Here is a 16,690-nt window from a genome sequence, read left to right as displayed (position 1 = left end):
CTTCCTATGTCACCCTGGCTGTTCTCAAGCTCCTAGTCTCAAGCAATCCTGCCTCGTCAGCCTCCCAGTGCTGAGATTATAGGTGTGAGCCACCATGTCAGCCTCTCAGCACTTTAACGTCTGTATCCCTCTGTCACCTCAGTACAGCCTCCCTCAGTGACCTTTGGGAAGTTATAACGCTGCCTAGAACACTCCAGCCCTATCCTTGCCCTTATCTTTCTTCCATGGCACCTCTCGCCATCTGATTTGTTTACTGCTTGTCTCTCCTGCTAAAATATAAGCCCCGTGAGGACAGAGATCGTCATCTCTGTTCCTTGCTGTTTTATTTTGGTTTTGTTTGTTTGTTTGTTTGTTTTTGAGACAGAGCCTCGCTCTGCCACCCAGGCTGGAGTGCAGTGGTGCTATCTCAACTCATTGCAACCTCCGCCTCCCAGGTTCATGCAATTCTCATGCCTCAGCTTCCCGAGTAGCTGGGACTACAGACATGCACCACCACGCCTGGCTAATTTTTGTATTTTTGGTAGAGACTGGTTTCACCATGTTGGCCAGGCTGGTCTTGAACTCCTGACCTCAAGTGACTCACCCACCTTGGCCTCCCAAAGTGCTTGGATAACAGGCATGAGCCATTGTGCCTGGCCTTTTTTTTTTTTTTTTTTTTTTTTAAGTCTTGCTCTGTTGCCCAGGCTGGAGTACAGTGGCGCAATATTGGTTCACTGCAACCTCTGCCTCCTGAGCTCAGGTGATCCTCCCACCTCAGCCTCCCAAGTAGCTGGAACTATAGGCACACACCACCATGTCTGGATACTTTCTTGTGTTTTTGTAGAGACAGTGTTTCGCCATGTTGCCCCAGCTGGTCTTGAACTCCTGGGCTCAAGCAATCCACCCACCTTGGGCTCCCAAAGTGCTAGGATTACAGACATGAGCCACCGCACACTCACTGTATTTCTAAAGCAGTGCCAGGCATATGATAGGCCTTCCAGAAATATATGTCAAATGAATGCGTGAATATGGAAACAATTCAGAGCAGTTGTTCTCTGAGTTTAGGGAAGACCAGAAAGAGATCTGGGTGGCCCCTAAGAATCTGTTACCCATGATTACAGTGAAACAGAAATAGATGACAGAGAGCAGGGGTGGTGTCTTTTAGAAGAAAATAGGTGACCATCTATACTGGGCCAGTTCTATAGTTAGCAAGATGACATGGGAGGAGAGCTATTTTTCTGAGCTTTATGTAACAGATGTGATTCTGTATAAATCACACTTCTGTAAACTGAATCCTATCTTAAATGTACTAACGGAGATGGCTATTTAAGGGCATCGGATACCAATGTCTTCTGTGAAATGAACAATAATCTCCTAATTTGGCCTCGGCGTCAATTCACATTTTCCAGAAAAAAATATACATCAAGGTATACTTGTCTGAGCTGAGAAACTGACTTCATTCTTCACATTTCCACCATCTTTATTGTTTCTTCTCTCTTTGCTCTCATTCTTCCTTTTTGTTACTGTTTTTCTTTTCTTTCTTGTTTTTTTTGCGACAGAGTCTTGCTCTGTTGCCCAGGCTGGTGTGATCTCGACTCACTGCAACCTCTGCCTTCCGGGTTTAAGCAATCCTCCTGCCTCAGCCTCCCGAGTAGCTGGGATTACAGCGGGCACACGCACCACACCTGGCTGATTTTTGTATTTTTAGTAGAGATGGGGTTTTGCCATGTTGGCCAGGCTGGTCTCGAACTCTTGACCTCAAGCGATCCGCCCACCTGTGCCTCCCAATGTGCTGGGATTACAGGTGTGAGCCACAGTGCCCAGCCACTGTTTTTCTTTTAGCTGATTTTTTTTTTATTAGACTCTGACATAGAATGTTCTTCTGTAACATCACCAGAATTAACAATGCCATGGACCCTCCCCAGGCCAAATGAGTCCAATCTGGGGGTGGAGCAAAGGAATCTAGGGGTGTGTATATAAACTAGGGGTACAGGATTCTCAGATGATATCCTGGCCTAGCCAAGTCTGGGAACCACTGACCAAAGTCTTCCTTTCTAGGTACAGTGATTCCTGCAGAAATAGAACAAAAGGTGGGATGTCAAGGATGTTGGGTGGGAGGCCGAGGTGGGAGGCTCACTTGAGCCCAAGAGGCTGAGACCAGCCTGGGCAACATAGTGAAACCCCATCTCTACAAAAAAAAAAAAACTTGATTTAAAAAAAAGGATGTTCTGAAGGGAGAGGCATCAGGTTTTCTAGTGCTGGGATGTGGCTGGGGCTTGACTCACTCACTTGACAGAAAGGTCACTTTTAGAAATTGGGCACTTCAAGAGACCCAGAGTTGGGTAAGGGATGGTTCCCATGCTGGGGGACCTCCTGTAAGTCAGGCGTCACTCACCTTGCATCTTCAGATCAACGGAGAAAAGTTGCAGTGTATTAATAAAAGAGAAAAGACAAAACTAACCTCACTGTTAGAAAGCTGGGGAAATGGCTGGGTGCCGTGGCTCATGCCTGTAATCCCAGCACTTTGGGAGACTGAAGCGGGCAGGTAACCTGGGGTCAGGAGTTCAAGACCAGCCTGGCCAACATGGTGAAACCCCCATCGCTACTGAAAATACAAAAATTAGCCAGGCGTTTTAGCTCACACCTGTAATCCCAGCACTTTGGGAGGCTGAGGCGGGTGAAACACTTGAGGTCAGGAGTTTGAGACCAGCTTGACCAACATGGTGAAACCCTGTTTCTACTAAAAATACAAAATTAGCTGGAGTTGGTGGCACATGCCCGTAATCCCAGCTACTTGGGAGCCTAAGGTGGGAGAATTGCTTGAACCCGAGAGGTGGAGGTAGGTAGCCGTGAGCCGAGATTGCACCACTACACTCCAGCCTGGGTGACGGTGAAACTGTCTCAAAAAAAAAAAAAAAAAGAAAGAAAGAGAGCTGGGGAAATGAGAGGGTGGTAGAGGGCATGAAGAGAGGAAGTTGGGCAATGCTGGTGGTTTGTGGGGAGGGCGCAGCCCAGGGTTTCCCACTCTTGCTGACAAGCTGCCTATCCGGAAGCTCTGGCCAGGGCCATTACAAAAGGCCGCTCCAGTCTGGCTCTGTGAATAGTGAAAGATCAGGATATGTCTGGTGGATTCACCCAAGGCTGAGCTTTCTAGGGAGGGTGACTTGCCCAACCAGTGACTGATGAATGGGGAATGAGCCCTCTGGGTGCAATACCTGTGAGTGTGACTTTGCAGTTTGGGGTGCTGGGGAAGCGGAACCAAGGCTTCCTCCATGACGACAGAAGCAGCAGCCTTACAAGGGAGGAACCCCTTTCGAAGCCACAGCTCCCGGTGGGTGAGAGGAGGGCACATGGGCCAGCTTCTCCTTTCCCTAAGACCTGGTGTCCAAGTCTCTTACCCTAGGACCTGGTGTCCAAGTCTCTTACCCTGTGCCCTACATTCCAGGCCCCTTTGAAAACCTAAGTGGGCACCCCAAGGGTCATCATAGATGTTCTCTTGTGGAGGGAGGCAGCTGGCATACAGAGAAAAGGCGACCAAGAAACCAAGACTCACACAAGGAACCAGACTGAGGCTGGGCGCGGTGGGTCACGCCTGTAATCCCAGCACGTTGGGGGACCGACGCAGGAGGATGGCTTGAGGCCAGGAGTTCTAGACCAGCCTGGGCAACAAAGGGAGATCCCCACCTCTACAAATAATAAAAAATTAGCGGCTGGGTGCGGTGGCTCACGCTTATAATCCCAGCACTTTGGGAAGCCGAGGCAGGAGGATCACCTGAGGTCAGGAGTTCGAGACCAGCCTGGTTAACATGGTGAAACCCCATCTCTACTAAAATCCACAAAAAAATTAGCCGGGAGTGGTGGTGGGCGCCTGTAATCCCAGCTGAGAGGGATTGGGAGGCTGAGGCAGGAGAATCACTTGAACCCGGGAGGCGGAAGTTGCAGTGAGCCGAGATCACGCCATTGCACTCCAGCCTAGGTGACAGAGCAAAACTCTGTCTCAAAAAAAAAAAAAAAAAAAAAATTAGCTGAGCATGGTGGCATGCACCTGTGCTCCCAACTATTTTGGGAGGCTGAGGTGGGAGGATTGCTTGATCCCAGGAGGTTGACGCTGCAATAAGCCGTGATTGCACCACTGCATTCCAACCTGGGCAACAGGCAAGACCTTGTCAAAAAAAAAAAAAAAAAAAAAAGTCATCTAAATGCAGTTACTGTTGTTCCCAGAATCAGTTAGATTAATCACTGTGCCTGACATATACCTCCCTGGTAAACGTGAGGAGGAAGACACAGGCTCGGGCGCCAGCATGCCTTACCCCAAAGTGATGGGGGTCAGTAATCAGCCTCTGTAATGTGGACATCCACCCTCATAGGCTGCCCTGCCCAGGCCAGGGGCCAGCGAACATTTTCTGCAAAGGGCCAGATGGTAAATGTTTTTGGCTTTGTGGCCTGCTGCTACTCTTCTCCTCCTCCTCCTCCCCCACCCTTAAAAAATTGAAAACCCAGCCGGCTGTGTGGCTCACGCCCATAATCCCAGCACTTTGGCAAGCTTAAGGCGGGAGGATCACTAGAAGCCAGGAGCTCAAGACCAGACTGGGCAACAAAGTGAGACCCCTGACTCTACAAAAAAATATGTATATTTTTTTGAGACAGAGTCTCGCACTGTCGCCCAGGCTGGAGTGCAGTGGCACCATCTCAGCCACTGCAAGCTCCGCCTCCCGGGTTCACGCCATTCTCCTGCCTCAGCCTCCCGAGTAGCTGGGACTACAGGCGCCCACCGCCACGCCTGGCTAATTTTTTTGTATTTTTAGTAGAGATGGGGTTTCACCGTGGTAGCCCGGATAGTCTCGATCTCCTGACCTTGTGATCCGCCCACCTCGGCCTCCCAAAGTGCTGGGATTACAGGCATGAGCCACTGTGCCCAGTCCCCCCCAAAAAATTTAAATTAGCCTGGCGTGGTGGTGCCCACCTGTAGGCCCACCTACTTGGGAGGTGGAGGTGGGAGGATTGCATGAACCCAGGAGTTCAAGGCTGTAATAAACTATGATCGCACCACTACACTGTAGCCTGGGCAACAGAGCAAGACTCTGTCCCTAAACAAGAACATAAAAACCAGTCCTAGCTCGCAGGCCATGCACAAGCAGGCAGAGGCCAGGTTTGGCTGGTGGGCGGTGGTTTGTGTCTCACGTGTCCATGTGAAGAGACCACCAAACAGGCTTTGTGTGAGCGACATGGCTGTTTATTTCACCTGGGTGCAGGCGGGCTGAGTCCGAAAAGAGTCAGCAAAGGGTGGTGGGATTATCATTAGTTCTTATAGGTTTGGGGACAGGCGGTGGAGTTAGGAGCAGTGTTTTGTGGGCAGAGGGTGGATCTCCCAAAGTACGTTGTCAAGGGTGGGAGGAATTACAAAGAGCCTTCTTAAGGGTGGGAGAGATTACAAAGTACATTGATCAGTTAGGGTGGGGCAGAGACAAATCACAATGGTGGAATGTCATCAGTGAAGGCTATTTTCACGTCTTTTGTGAATCTTCAGTTGCTTCAGGCCATCTGGATGTATACGTGCAGGTCACGGGATATGATGGCTTAGCTTGGGCTCAGAGGCCTGGCAGTTTGGACTCCTGGCAGCCTGTCCTTTCTCATTCTTGTCTAGGACGATGTTATGAGATACTTTGTTTTTGTGTTCATTTTGAGATGGAGTCTCGCTCTGTCTCCCAGGCTGGAGTGCAGTGGCAGGATCTCAGCTCACTGCAACCTCCGCCTCGCGTACTCAAGCAATTCTCCTGCCTCAGCCTCCCGAGTATCTGGGACTACAAGTGCATGCCACCATGCCCGGCTAATTTTTTTGCATTTTTAGTAGAGACGGGGTTTCACCATGTTGGCCAGGCTGGTCTCAAACTCCTGAGCTCAAGTGATCTGCCCATCTCGGCCTCCCAGAGTGCTGGGATTACAGGCGTGAGCCACTGCACCCGGTTGAGAGACTTTATTAAATGCCTTGATGATGGAGATTCAGACACACACCATGTCTGTTTCATGTCCGGGAAACATTGGTCTAGAATCTCACAGGGAAACAAGATCCGTCTCACATGACTTCTTTCAGTTGGTGTGATCGGTGCCTCCTTTCCGTTCTGGAATCTCTCATGGTTAATGTGTTTTACCTTCTCTCTGGCAAATCCCGATCATCCTTACCCGCGTCCGGACTTTGGGTACCACTGTCTTTCTCCACAATCTGGCCGAGATCCCTGATGGTGTCATTAGCTTTGCTGTCTCTCAGTCTCTTGTACTGTGTGTTACCCCTTCCAAGTCAGAAGCCTTCAGCTCGCTCGGCACCCAGGGCGTTCCTGCTGTGACCGAACTCACCTTGGACTTGGGTTGTCTATTTTGGTGTTCTTTCTGGCTTTTTCAGTTCAAAGATTGATCCAGAAAGAAAAGACAGGAGCAAAATCAGAGTTTATGATCACCCTTGGCTGAAAGCAGCACAGCCATCCCTCCCTTCTTCCTTTTGCGTCTCATGTAATAAGGTAGCCCTTGTGTGTATCCTACACCTGTTCTAGAAGCTTCGTCTCATTGGGGGTTTAGTTTTCTGACACTATTCGTTATTGTGTGCTACTCATAGACATAAGTAACTTGTACACCCATAACTGGTCTCTTTTCTTCATAAAGTACATTTTCTGTTTTTGTTTTTATTTTTTTGGTTGTTTTTTTTTTTTTTTTTTTTGAGACAGTCTCACTCTGCCACCCAGGCTAGAGTGCAGTGGTGCGATCTCGGCTCACTGCAACCTCCACCTCCTGGGTTCAAGCGATTCTTCTGCCTCAGCCTCCTGAATAACTGGGATTACAGGTGTGTGCCATCACGCCCGGCTAATTTTTGTATTTTTGGTAGAGACGAGGTTTCACCATATTGACCATGCTGGTCTCAAATTCCTGACCTCAGGTGATCCACCTGCCTCAGCCTCCCAAAGTGCTGGGATTACAGGCGTGAGCCACCGCACCCGGCCGTTTTTTGTTTGTTTTTGTTTTTTGAGACAGAGTCTCGCTGTATCGCCCAGGCTAGAGTGTAGTGGCACAATCTGGGCTTACTGCAACCTCCACCTCCTGGGCTCAATTGATCCTCCACCTCAATCTCCTAAAGTGTTGGAATTACAGGCATGAGTATAGTCAGAGAAGGAAGGAAAGGACAGGAAGAAGTACAATCTTTGTCTCTTTGAGGACAAGATCCACCTTTTTGGGGGTGGGGAGTCAGGGTCTCCATCTGTCATCCAGGATAGAGTACAGTGGCACAGTCATGGCTCACTGCAGCCTCCAACTCCTGGGCTCAAGTGATCCTCCTGCCTCAGCCTCCCAAGTAGCCACCACTACAGGTATACCACCATCCCCAGCTAAATTTTTATTTTTTGTAGAGATGGGGTCTTACCATTACAGGCGGGTGCCTGTAATCCCAGCTACTCAGGAGACTGAGGCAGGAGAATTGCTTGAACCCGGGAGGCAGAGGTTGCAGTGAGCCAAGGTCGCGCCACTGCACTCCAGCCTGGGCGACAGAGTGAGACTCCGTCTCAAATAAAGAAAAAAAAAATCAGTTTCTCAGTGTTTTTTATCTTTTTTTATTGTGACAAAATACATATAACGTGAAATTCACTATTGTAACCAATTCAAGTGTATAATTAAGCAACATTCGGCACATTTGCTGTGTCATGCAACCAACATGACTGTTTAATTTCAGAACATTTTCACTACCCCAAACGGAAACCCCATCCCCATTAAGCAATCACTCCCCACCCCTCTCCTACCGGACCCCAGTGGCCAGCAGTCAGCTCTCTGTCTCTATGGATCTGCCCATTCTGAGCATTTCATACAAATAGGATCACACATTGTGTCACATTTCATGTCTCGCTTCTGTCATGTACCATGTTTTGGAGGCTCACCTACCTTGTAACTGTGTGTGTGTGTCTGTGTGTGTGTGATGGTGGTAAAAAAATATACATACCATAAAATTCACCATTCTAGGGCCCAGCGCATGGCTCATGCCTGTAGTCCCAGCACTTTGGGAGGCTGGGACGGCCAAAGCGCTTAAGCCCAGGAGTTTCAGACCAGCCTGAGCAACGTAGTAAGACCCCGTCTCTATAAAAATTAGCTGGATGTGGTGGCATGTGCCTATAATCCCAGCTACTCAGGAGGCTGAGGCAGGAGGATCACTTGAGGCCAGATTGAGACCTGCCTAGGCAACATAGCGAACCCCATCTTTACAAAAGAATTTAAAAATTAGCCAGGTGTGGTGGCATGCACCTGTCGTCGCAGCTTCCTGGGAGGCTGAGATGGGAGGATTGCTTGAACCCAGGAGGTTGAGGCTGTAGTGAGCCATGTTTGCACCACTGTACTCCAGCCTGGGCAACAGAGGAAGACCCTGCCTCTTAAAAAAACAAAAACAAAAAAAAACCCCACAAAAAACAAGGGGGCCAGATGTCACAGGTAAGAAGGTGAGGCAGACAGTAGGGTGGAGGATGTTAGTTGATGACAGGTTTGTGTTGGACCCTGGGAGTTAAAGAAGGCAGCACAGCCGGGCTCAGTGGCTCACACCTGTAATCCCAGCACTTTGGGAGGCCAAGGCAGGCGTATCACGAGGTCAGGAGATCGAGATCATCCTGGCTAACATGATGAAACCCTGTCTCTACTAAAAAAATACAAAAAATTAGCCAGGTGTGGTGGTGGGCGCCTGTAGTCCCAGCTACACAGGAGGCTGAGGCAGGAGAATGGTGTCAACCCAGGAGGCGGAGCTTGCAGTGAGTGGAGATGCACCACTGCACTCCAGCCTGGGCGACAGAGCGACACTCTGTCAAAAAAAAAAAAAAAAAAAAAGAAGGCAGCACGGTGTGGGAGAGGAGGCGCTCTCAGATGGACCTGGACTCTGGCTTCACTTCTTGCTGGCTGTGCTACTTGCGAGTAGCTTGTCTTGGAAAGGGAACCCAGATTTCCTGCCCTCTAGGCCCAAAGGAGGATGAGAAGTAAATTAGCAGTGCAGTGCCTGGGAGGAGGAAGAGGCCCAAGTGAGGGTCAGTGGCTCCTGCTGCTACCAATAATCTAGTGACAATGGCTCTATTATTATTATTTTTGATCAAGAGAAGAATTAAAAAGACACTGATGTTGGGCAGCAAGTTCCAAGTGTTGTAGCTAGGACCAGAGCAGTCTCACGGAGCATGGAAGGCTCCCTGTGGCGGAGATGCTGTTTGGCTTTCCGTGCCTCACCTGTCTGTCTACTTTCCCAGGCTCACCTGATCTCCATTTGGTTCTGTACTCTCCCTGTCATCCTCACTCAGGTGGAAGGTTCCAGCTGTTAACCTGAGCTGTTACCACCCGGACTGCAACCTTTTTTTCTACTGAACCCGGGAGGTAGAGGTTGCAGTGAGCCAAGATCGCGCCACTGCACTCCAGCCTGGGCGAAAATAGAGAAACTGTGTCACAAAAAAATAAAATGGCCAGCTTTTTTTCTGTTTCTCTTTTCTTTCTTCTTCTTCTTCTTCTTCTCTCTGTGTGTGTGTGTGTGTGTGTGTGTGTGTGTGTGTCCCAGGTTGGAGTGGTGCAATGGTATGATCATAGCTCACTGCAACCTTGAATTTCTGGGCTCAAGCCATCCTCCCACCTCAGTCTCCTGAGTAGCTGGGATTACAGGCACCTGCCACCATGCCCAGCTAATTTTTCTACGGGGTTTCACCATGTTGGCCAGGCTTGTCTTGAACTCCTGGCCTCAAGTGATCTGACTGCCTCGGCCTCTCAAAGTGCTGGGATTACAACCTCTTTTAAAAGAAAATCATTAACATTATTATTATTTGAGACGGAGTTTCCCTCTTGTTGCCCAGGCTGGAGTGCAATGGCACGATCTCAGCTCACTGCAACCTCCATCTCCCGGGTTCAAGTGATTCTCCTGCCTCAGCCTCCCAAGTAGCTGGAATTACAGGCGCCCACCACTATGCCTGGCTAATTTTTGTATTTTTAGTAGAGATAGGGTTTCACCATGTTGGTCAGGCTGGTCTTGAACTCCTGACCTCAGGTGATCCACCCACCTTGGCCTCCCAAAGTGCGGGGATTACAGGCATAAGCCACCGCGCCTGGCCTTTATTTTATATTTTTGTGAGACAGAGTTTCTCTGTCACCCAGGCTGGAGTGCAGTGGCACGATCTCTGCTTACTGCAACCTCCACCTCCTGGGTTCAAGTGATTCTCCTGCCTCAGCCTCCTGAGTAGCTGGGACTATAGGTACGCGCCACCATCCCTGGCTAATTTTGTATTTTTAGTAGAGATGGGATTTCACCATGTTGGCCAGGCTTGTCTCGAGCTCCTGACTTCAGGTGATCCGCCCGCCTCCGTGCACTCCCAAAGTGCTGGGGATTACAGGTGGATCCACCACGCCTGGCCTCCTCTGCCTTTCTTTTGCCTTTCTCCTTTCCCATCTGTGCTGCCTGTTCTCAGGTTTTCCTTCTCTGGCCCCTTGCCTGGGACCTGCCACCCCCACCCGGGGCACATCCCTGTGCCTGCTCCTGCCATGAGACCTTTGTGCGCCAGCCTGGCCTTGGCAGCCTGAGGGCTGGGCTCCTGCCAAGATCTGTGTGTGTGTGACCGGACAGTGTCCAACTGGCCCCACAGGCCAGGCCCAGGCCCAGCTCCCCACACAAGCAAGGCCAAAAGGTTTCCCATTGGCCACCGCCTGGCCGGGCTGTCCTAGGCAAGCAGAGGACAGGGAGTGCTGGGGAGGGAGGAAGAGAGGCTGGGAGAAAGGCGCCCTTCCTGCGGTGCCTGCTGGTAATTGGCTCTCCGGAACCAGCCGGGACACGGGGCCTGCTGAGTCAGGAAGTGGTGGACAATGCCACCCTTTCAGGGGAGACACGGCTTGGTCTTAGGTCCTGTGTGACTCCAGGGAAGTCCAGAGAACAGCCTGTTCTCAGAGGATGTTCCCTAACCCAGAGCCCCCTCCAGAGGTGAGACACTGAGCCCCGCACTGCCCACCCTTGGCGCTGGGGAGGGGCCCCCAGGCATTGGCCTGTGGAGGAGCCGGGAACAGTTCAGAACCAAATGATGTCCTTCAGAGAGCCTGCGGCTGGGAAGAGAAGGGAGTAGATTTTCTCAACAGACTGTGAATCACATACCTGGGACTTTTTTTTTTTTTTTGTAGAGACTGAGTCTCACTCTGTCGCCCAGGCTGGAGTGCAGTGGCACCATCTCAGCTCACTGCAGCCTCCGCCTCCCCAGTTCAAGTGATTCTCCTGCCTCAGTCTCCCAAGTGGCTGGGACTACAGGCATGCACCACCATGTCTGGCTACTTTTTGTATTTTTGGTAGAGACAGGGTTTCGCCATGTTGGCCAGGCTGGTCTTGAACTCCAGACCTCAAGTAATCTGCCCACCCCAGCCTCCCAAAGTGCTGGGATTATAGGTATGAGCCATCGCACCTGGTGTACCTGAGACTCCATCTAAAAAAATTTTAAAGACCAGGCGCGGTTCAAGACCAGCCTAGCCAACATGGTAAAACCCTGTCTCTGCTAAAAAAAAAAAAAATACAAAATACAAAAATTAGCTGGACATGGTGGCGGGCACCTATAATCCCAGCTACTCGGGAAGCTGAGGTAGGAGAATCACTTGAACCTGAGAGGCAGAGGTTGCAGTGAGCCGAGCTCACACCACTGCACTCCAGCCTGGGAGACAGATGGAGTGAAACTCCATCTCAAAATATATATATATATATATATATGTGTGTGTGTGTGTGTGTGTATGTTTGTGTGTGTGTGTATGTTTGTGTGTGTATATATGTGTATGTGTGTGTGTGTGTGTGTGTGTATTTATATATATTTAATAGTGATGGGATCTTACCATGTTGCCCAGGCTGGTCTTGAGCTCCTGGCTCAAGAGATGCTCCTGCCTCGGCCTCCCAAAGTGCTGGGATTATAGGCATAAGCTACCATGCCCGGCCTCTACCTGGTACACATTAGAGTGGGGAGTGCTGGGAAGCAGCCAGTCCTGATGATTTATGGACTTATGACTTGCCTTCGCAACTGTGGGCCTATAGGGAAGGAGAAGGCAGGGTATCTGCCCTTGGGATTCTAGTCTTCGTAGGGAGGGAAGGTAATACTCAGTGTCAAACATGTTGAGAGAAACAGGAATTCAGAAAAAGAAAAATAAAGGCCAGGTGCGGTGGCTCACAACTCTTATCTCAGTGCTTTGGGAGGCTGTCAGGGTAGGGTCACTTGAGCCTGAGTTCAAGACCAGCCTGGGCAACACATGGAGACCCCATCTCCCCAGAAAATACAAAAATAATTAGCTGGGTGTGGTGGCACATGCCTGTAAGTCCCAGCTTCTTGGGAGGCTGAGGCTGGAGGATCGCTTGAGCACAGGAGTTCAAGGCTACAGTGAGCTATGATCACATCACTGCACTCCAGCCTGGGTGACAGAACAGGACCCTGTCTCTTACAAAAAAAAAGAGCTGGGCGAGGTGGCTTACGCCTGTAATCCCAGCACTTTGGGAGACTGAGACAGGTGGATTACCTGATGTCAAGAGTTCAAGACCAGCCTGGCCAACATGGTGAAACCCTGTCTCCACTAAAAATACAAAAATTAGCCAGGTGTGGTGGTGCAGGCCTATAATCCCAGCTACTCTGGTGGCTGCGGCAGGAGAATCACTTGAATTCGGGAAGCAGAGATTGCAATGAATCAAGATTGTGCCACTGCATTCCAGCCTGGGCAACAGAGCAAGACTCTGTCTCAAAAAAAAAAAAAGGAAGAAGAAAAGAGAAAAGAAAAAAAAGAAGGAAGAGAGAAAAATACCTTGTTGGCCTGAGTAGCTTGGTTAAATCTTAAAAAAAAAAAAAAAAAAAAAAAAAAAAGGTACCTTGGGAGGCTGAGGTGGGCGATCAGGAGGTCAAGAGATTGAGACCATCCTGGCCAACATGGTGAAACCCCATCTCTTCTAAAAATATAAAAAGTAGCTGGGCATGGTGGCACATGCCTGTAGTCCCAGGTACTCGGGAGGCTGAGGCAGAAGAATCACTTGAACCAGGGAGGAGGAGGTTGCACGGAGCTGAGATTGTGCCACTGCACTGCAGCCTGGTGACAGAGCAAGACTCCGTCTCAAAAAAAAAAAAGAAAACGGTACCGTTGGGTATGAGCTTGAAGGAGGTCAGGGTTTGGAAAGTAGAAAGAACAGGGGGTGTGTATGGTAGAGGGTGGGGTGGAGAGCCACGGGAAACTGGTCTTAGCAGGGAACTTCTGCCCTGGAAACCTCTCAGTATCTGACATTCCCCAGCCCCCTGGGGAACCCACAGGTTGCCTTAGAACCCAGAATGAGCCCCCAAGAAGCCTTGCCACAGGCTCGGCAATGGGCCCCAAACCATGGGGTGGACTCTGCCTCATGGATACAGTCCCTCTGATGAAGTGTTGCTTGGGGAGCTTGGGCGCAATGATGACAGTGCCTGAGAGCTCTTGTGAGCTCCCCGAGAGCTGCAGGAGGAGGGTCTGGGACAGTCCTGGCAAGCTCAGGCAGAGCTTACAGGTGCATTCTGGCTGCTGGTTTAGGAAGAAACTTCTTTCCACAAGCCAGTGGTTAGGCCAGGTCCTTGTCAGTTGCACTGGATTCATACCGGGAGGCGGTGACTCCCAGGGTGTTCCCCACTTTCCTTAGCGCACTGGAGAAGTAACTCATTCAGGAGGATGGAGGGTCATTTGTATCAGGTTCCTCCCCTGCTCAAGAGCCTTCTGTGATCCCCAGTACCCATCAGATCACAGTTCCTCGGCCTGATATCCAGAGCCCTCCGTCATCTGATCAGCCTTTTCAGAGTCTAAAAATGGGAAGAGACCTAGAAGTCATCTAATGTCATCTGAGCCTGTCCATCTTTTTCACAATAACCCAGAGAGGCTGCCTCTCTTCCGCATGTGTGTTTCTAATAATGAGGAGTTCTCTTTCATGAGACAGCTTTAAGTTCATCCAGAAACTGCCTCTCTGGATGGACTTCTGCCCATTGGTCTAGGTTCGAGCCTCTGGAGTTTTTCCTGCTTCCAGATGGTCACACTTCAGAACATTGATGTTTCTCTAAATTTTCTTCAGACCTTAAATCCATTTCAATCCAGGTCACTGTCTTTTGGAAATGGTCCAGCTTGTTAGTTTCCTTCATAATGTATAAAACCTGAAACTGAATAGTGTTTCACGCATGGCCTCATCGGTGTAGAGAACTGAAACCATATGCTCCCTCATTCTGAACACTATACTCCTTTTAATGCATCCAGAGAGATCAGACTTGCATGTTCATCAACCATATCAAAATCTTGCTGTTACTAAGTTAGCAGCCAAATAAAACACCTTAATTCTTTTTTTTTTTCTTTTGAGACAGAGTTTCCCCCAGGCTGGAGTGCAGTAGCATGATCTCGGCTCACAGCGTTCTCTGCCTCCCGGGTTTAAGCAATTCACTGCCCCAGCCTCCCTAGTAGCTGGGATTACAGGCGCCCACCACCACACCCGGCTAATTATTTTTGTATTTTTAGTAGAGACGGGGTTTCACCATCTTGGCCAGGCTGATCTTGAACTCCTGACCTCGTGATCCACCCACCTCAGTCTCCCAAAGTGCTGGGATTACAGGCGTGAGGCACGCGCCCAGCCAAAATACCTTAATTATTTTCACAAGTGCTGCTTTGAGTCAGAGCTCCCCTGTGCCAGTGAGTTTAGGCCTAAGTATAGAAAATTTCCTTTATACCTACTAGATTTCATCTTGTGAAGTTTAACCCATTTTTCCAGTCTGTGGATTCTGATCGTGTCTCTGTTACGTAGAGGGCCTTGTCTAGTGCGGAGATTGTGATCCTGAGCCTGAGCTCGGTCACACTGCAAAGTCTGAACCCCTGCTCTACCCTTGCTGATGTTACAGGCCTGGGCAGTTTACTTAGCAGTTCTTTATTTGTTTTTATTTATTTATTTTAGAGACAGGGTCTCACTCTGGTCCCCCAGCTGGAGTGCAGTGGCGTGATCATGGCTCACAGCAGCTTCAAACTCCAGGGCTCAAGTGATCCTCCTGTGATCCCTCCTGCCTCAGCCTCCCAAGTAGCTGGGACTACAGGCATGAGCCACTGCACTTGGCTAATTCTTTTTTTCTTTTTTTCTTTTTTTAAGCCCGGCGCAGTGGCTCACGTCTGTAATCCCAGCACTTTGGGAGGCCAAGGCAGGCAGATCACCTGAGGTCAGGAGTTCAAGACCAGCCTGACCAACATGGTGAAACCCCGTCTCTACTAAAAATACAAAAATTAGCCGGACGTGTGGTGTGTGCCTGCAGTCCCAGCTACTGGGGAAGCTGAGGCAGAAGAATTGCTTGAACCCAGGAGGCGGAGGTTGCAGTGAGCTGAGATCACACCACTGTACTCCAGCCTGGGCAACAGAGCAAGATTCTGTCTCAAAAAAAAAAAAAAAATTTTTTTTTTTTTTTGTAGAGATGGTGTCTTTGGTGTCTTACTGTGTTGCTCAGGCTGTTCTCAAAGTCCTGGCCTCAAGTAATCCTCCCACCTAAGCCTCCCAAAGTACTGGGATTACAGGTGTGCACCACCACACCTGACAATTTAAAAAAACTTTTTTTTTGTAGAGATAGGAGTCTCACTATATTGCCCAGGCTGGTCTCAAACTCCTGGTCTCAAGCAATCCTCCAGCCTCGACCTCCCAAAGTGCTGGGATTACAGACATGAGCCACCCCACCCAGGCTTACTTAGCCTTTCTAAGCCTAATAGATCTCCGGTACCTTGGTTTCTTCATCTGCACAATGGAGCTGATTAATACTAATACATGCCTACTGATAGGTTGTAGAGTTGTAAGACTTTATATAAGATAATTCATACAAAGGGACCTGGTCTAAGCACTCATTAGGGCCATTGGCTTGATGATTATCACCACTGTTATCGCTAGTTCACTTCCTCATTCTTTTAAAAATGGCTATTTCTTACCCAAGAGCCATCTGGCCTCATTGTTCATTGTTCCTTTGGGTCCTTTTCTTAAAGTATCTCCCAGTCTGTGGCCTTTGCTGCTATCCTCCCCCTATCTAGGTCCAGAGCCTCTGCATCGTCTTTTTTTTTTTTTTTTTTTTTGAGACGGAGTCTCACTCTGTCACCCAGGCTGGAGTGCAATGGCAGGATCTCAGCTCACTGCAACCTCCACCTCCCGTGTTCAATCAATTCTCCTGCCTCAGCCTCCCAAGTAGCTGGGATTATAGGCATAAGCCACTCGGCTCATTTTTTGTATTTTAGTAGCGATGGGGTTTCACCATGTTGGCTAGGCTGGTCTTGAACTCCTGGCCTCAAGTGATCTGCCCCCCTCGGCCTCCCAAAGTCTCTGCATCATCTTGGAGGCACCATGGATGCATCCCTCCGCTGTCTCCCTGTAACCTGGAGCTCCTATCTGCCAGTCCTACTGAAGCTCGTTTTATAGCCCACATTATATTGGGTCATTTCCATTTTCACATCTTTCATTTTGGTTCCATTTTTCCCGTACTTTTATGCTATTAAATAGCTTCTGGTGGGGCACGGTGGCTCACACCTATAATCCCAGCAGTTTAGGAGGTTGAAGCAGGAGGATTGCTTGAGGCCAGGAGTTCAAGACCAGCCTGGGCAACATAATGAGACCCCATCTCTATTTAAAAAAAAAAAAAAAAAAATTAGCCAGGCATAGTGGTACATGCCTGTGGTGCTAGCTACTCAGGAGGCTGAGGTGGGAGGA

General features: G+C 49.4%; 1 protein-coding gene across 3 annotated transcripts in view; it reads left to right on the top strand.

Annotated features, from left to right (window-relative positions):
* Positions 1-16,690, top strand: part of HIP1 (huntingtin interacting protein 1) — a 208,774-nt gene that overhangs the window by 113,140 nt on the left and 78,944 nt on the right. Inside the window, exon 1 of one of the 3 annotated variants that reach the window (XM_025379866.1) lies at positions 10,761-10,936. The exons of the other annotated variants lie outside the window; for them this stretch is intronic. Within the exon in view, the coding sequence (XP_025235651.1) occupies positions 10,907-10,936 (30 nt within the window). The 5' untranslated portion in view covers positions 10,761-10,906. Of the gene's footprint in view, positions 1-10,760; positions 10,937-16,690 lie in introns of those variants that run through there. 3 annotated transcript variants of the gene reach the window in all.

The sequence above is a fragment of the Theropithecus gelada genome, chromosome 3, assembly GCF_003255815.1.
Source record: "Theropithecus gelada isolate Dixy chromosome 3, Tgel_1.0, whole genome shotgun sequence".
Taxonomy (NCBI): domain Eukaryota; kingdom Metazoa; phylum Chordata; class Mammalia; order Primates; family Cercopithecidae; genus Theropithecus; species Theropithecus gelada.
Note: the sequence above shows the minus strand (reverse complement) of the source record. Positions and strands in the feature narration are given on the sequence as shown.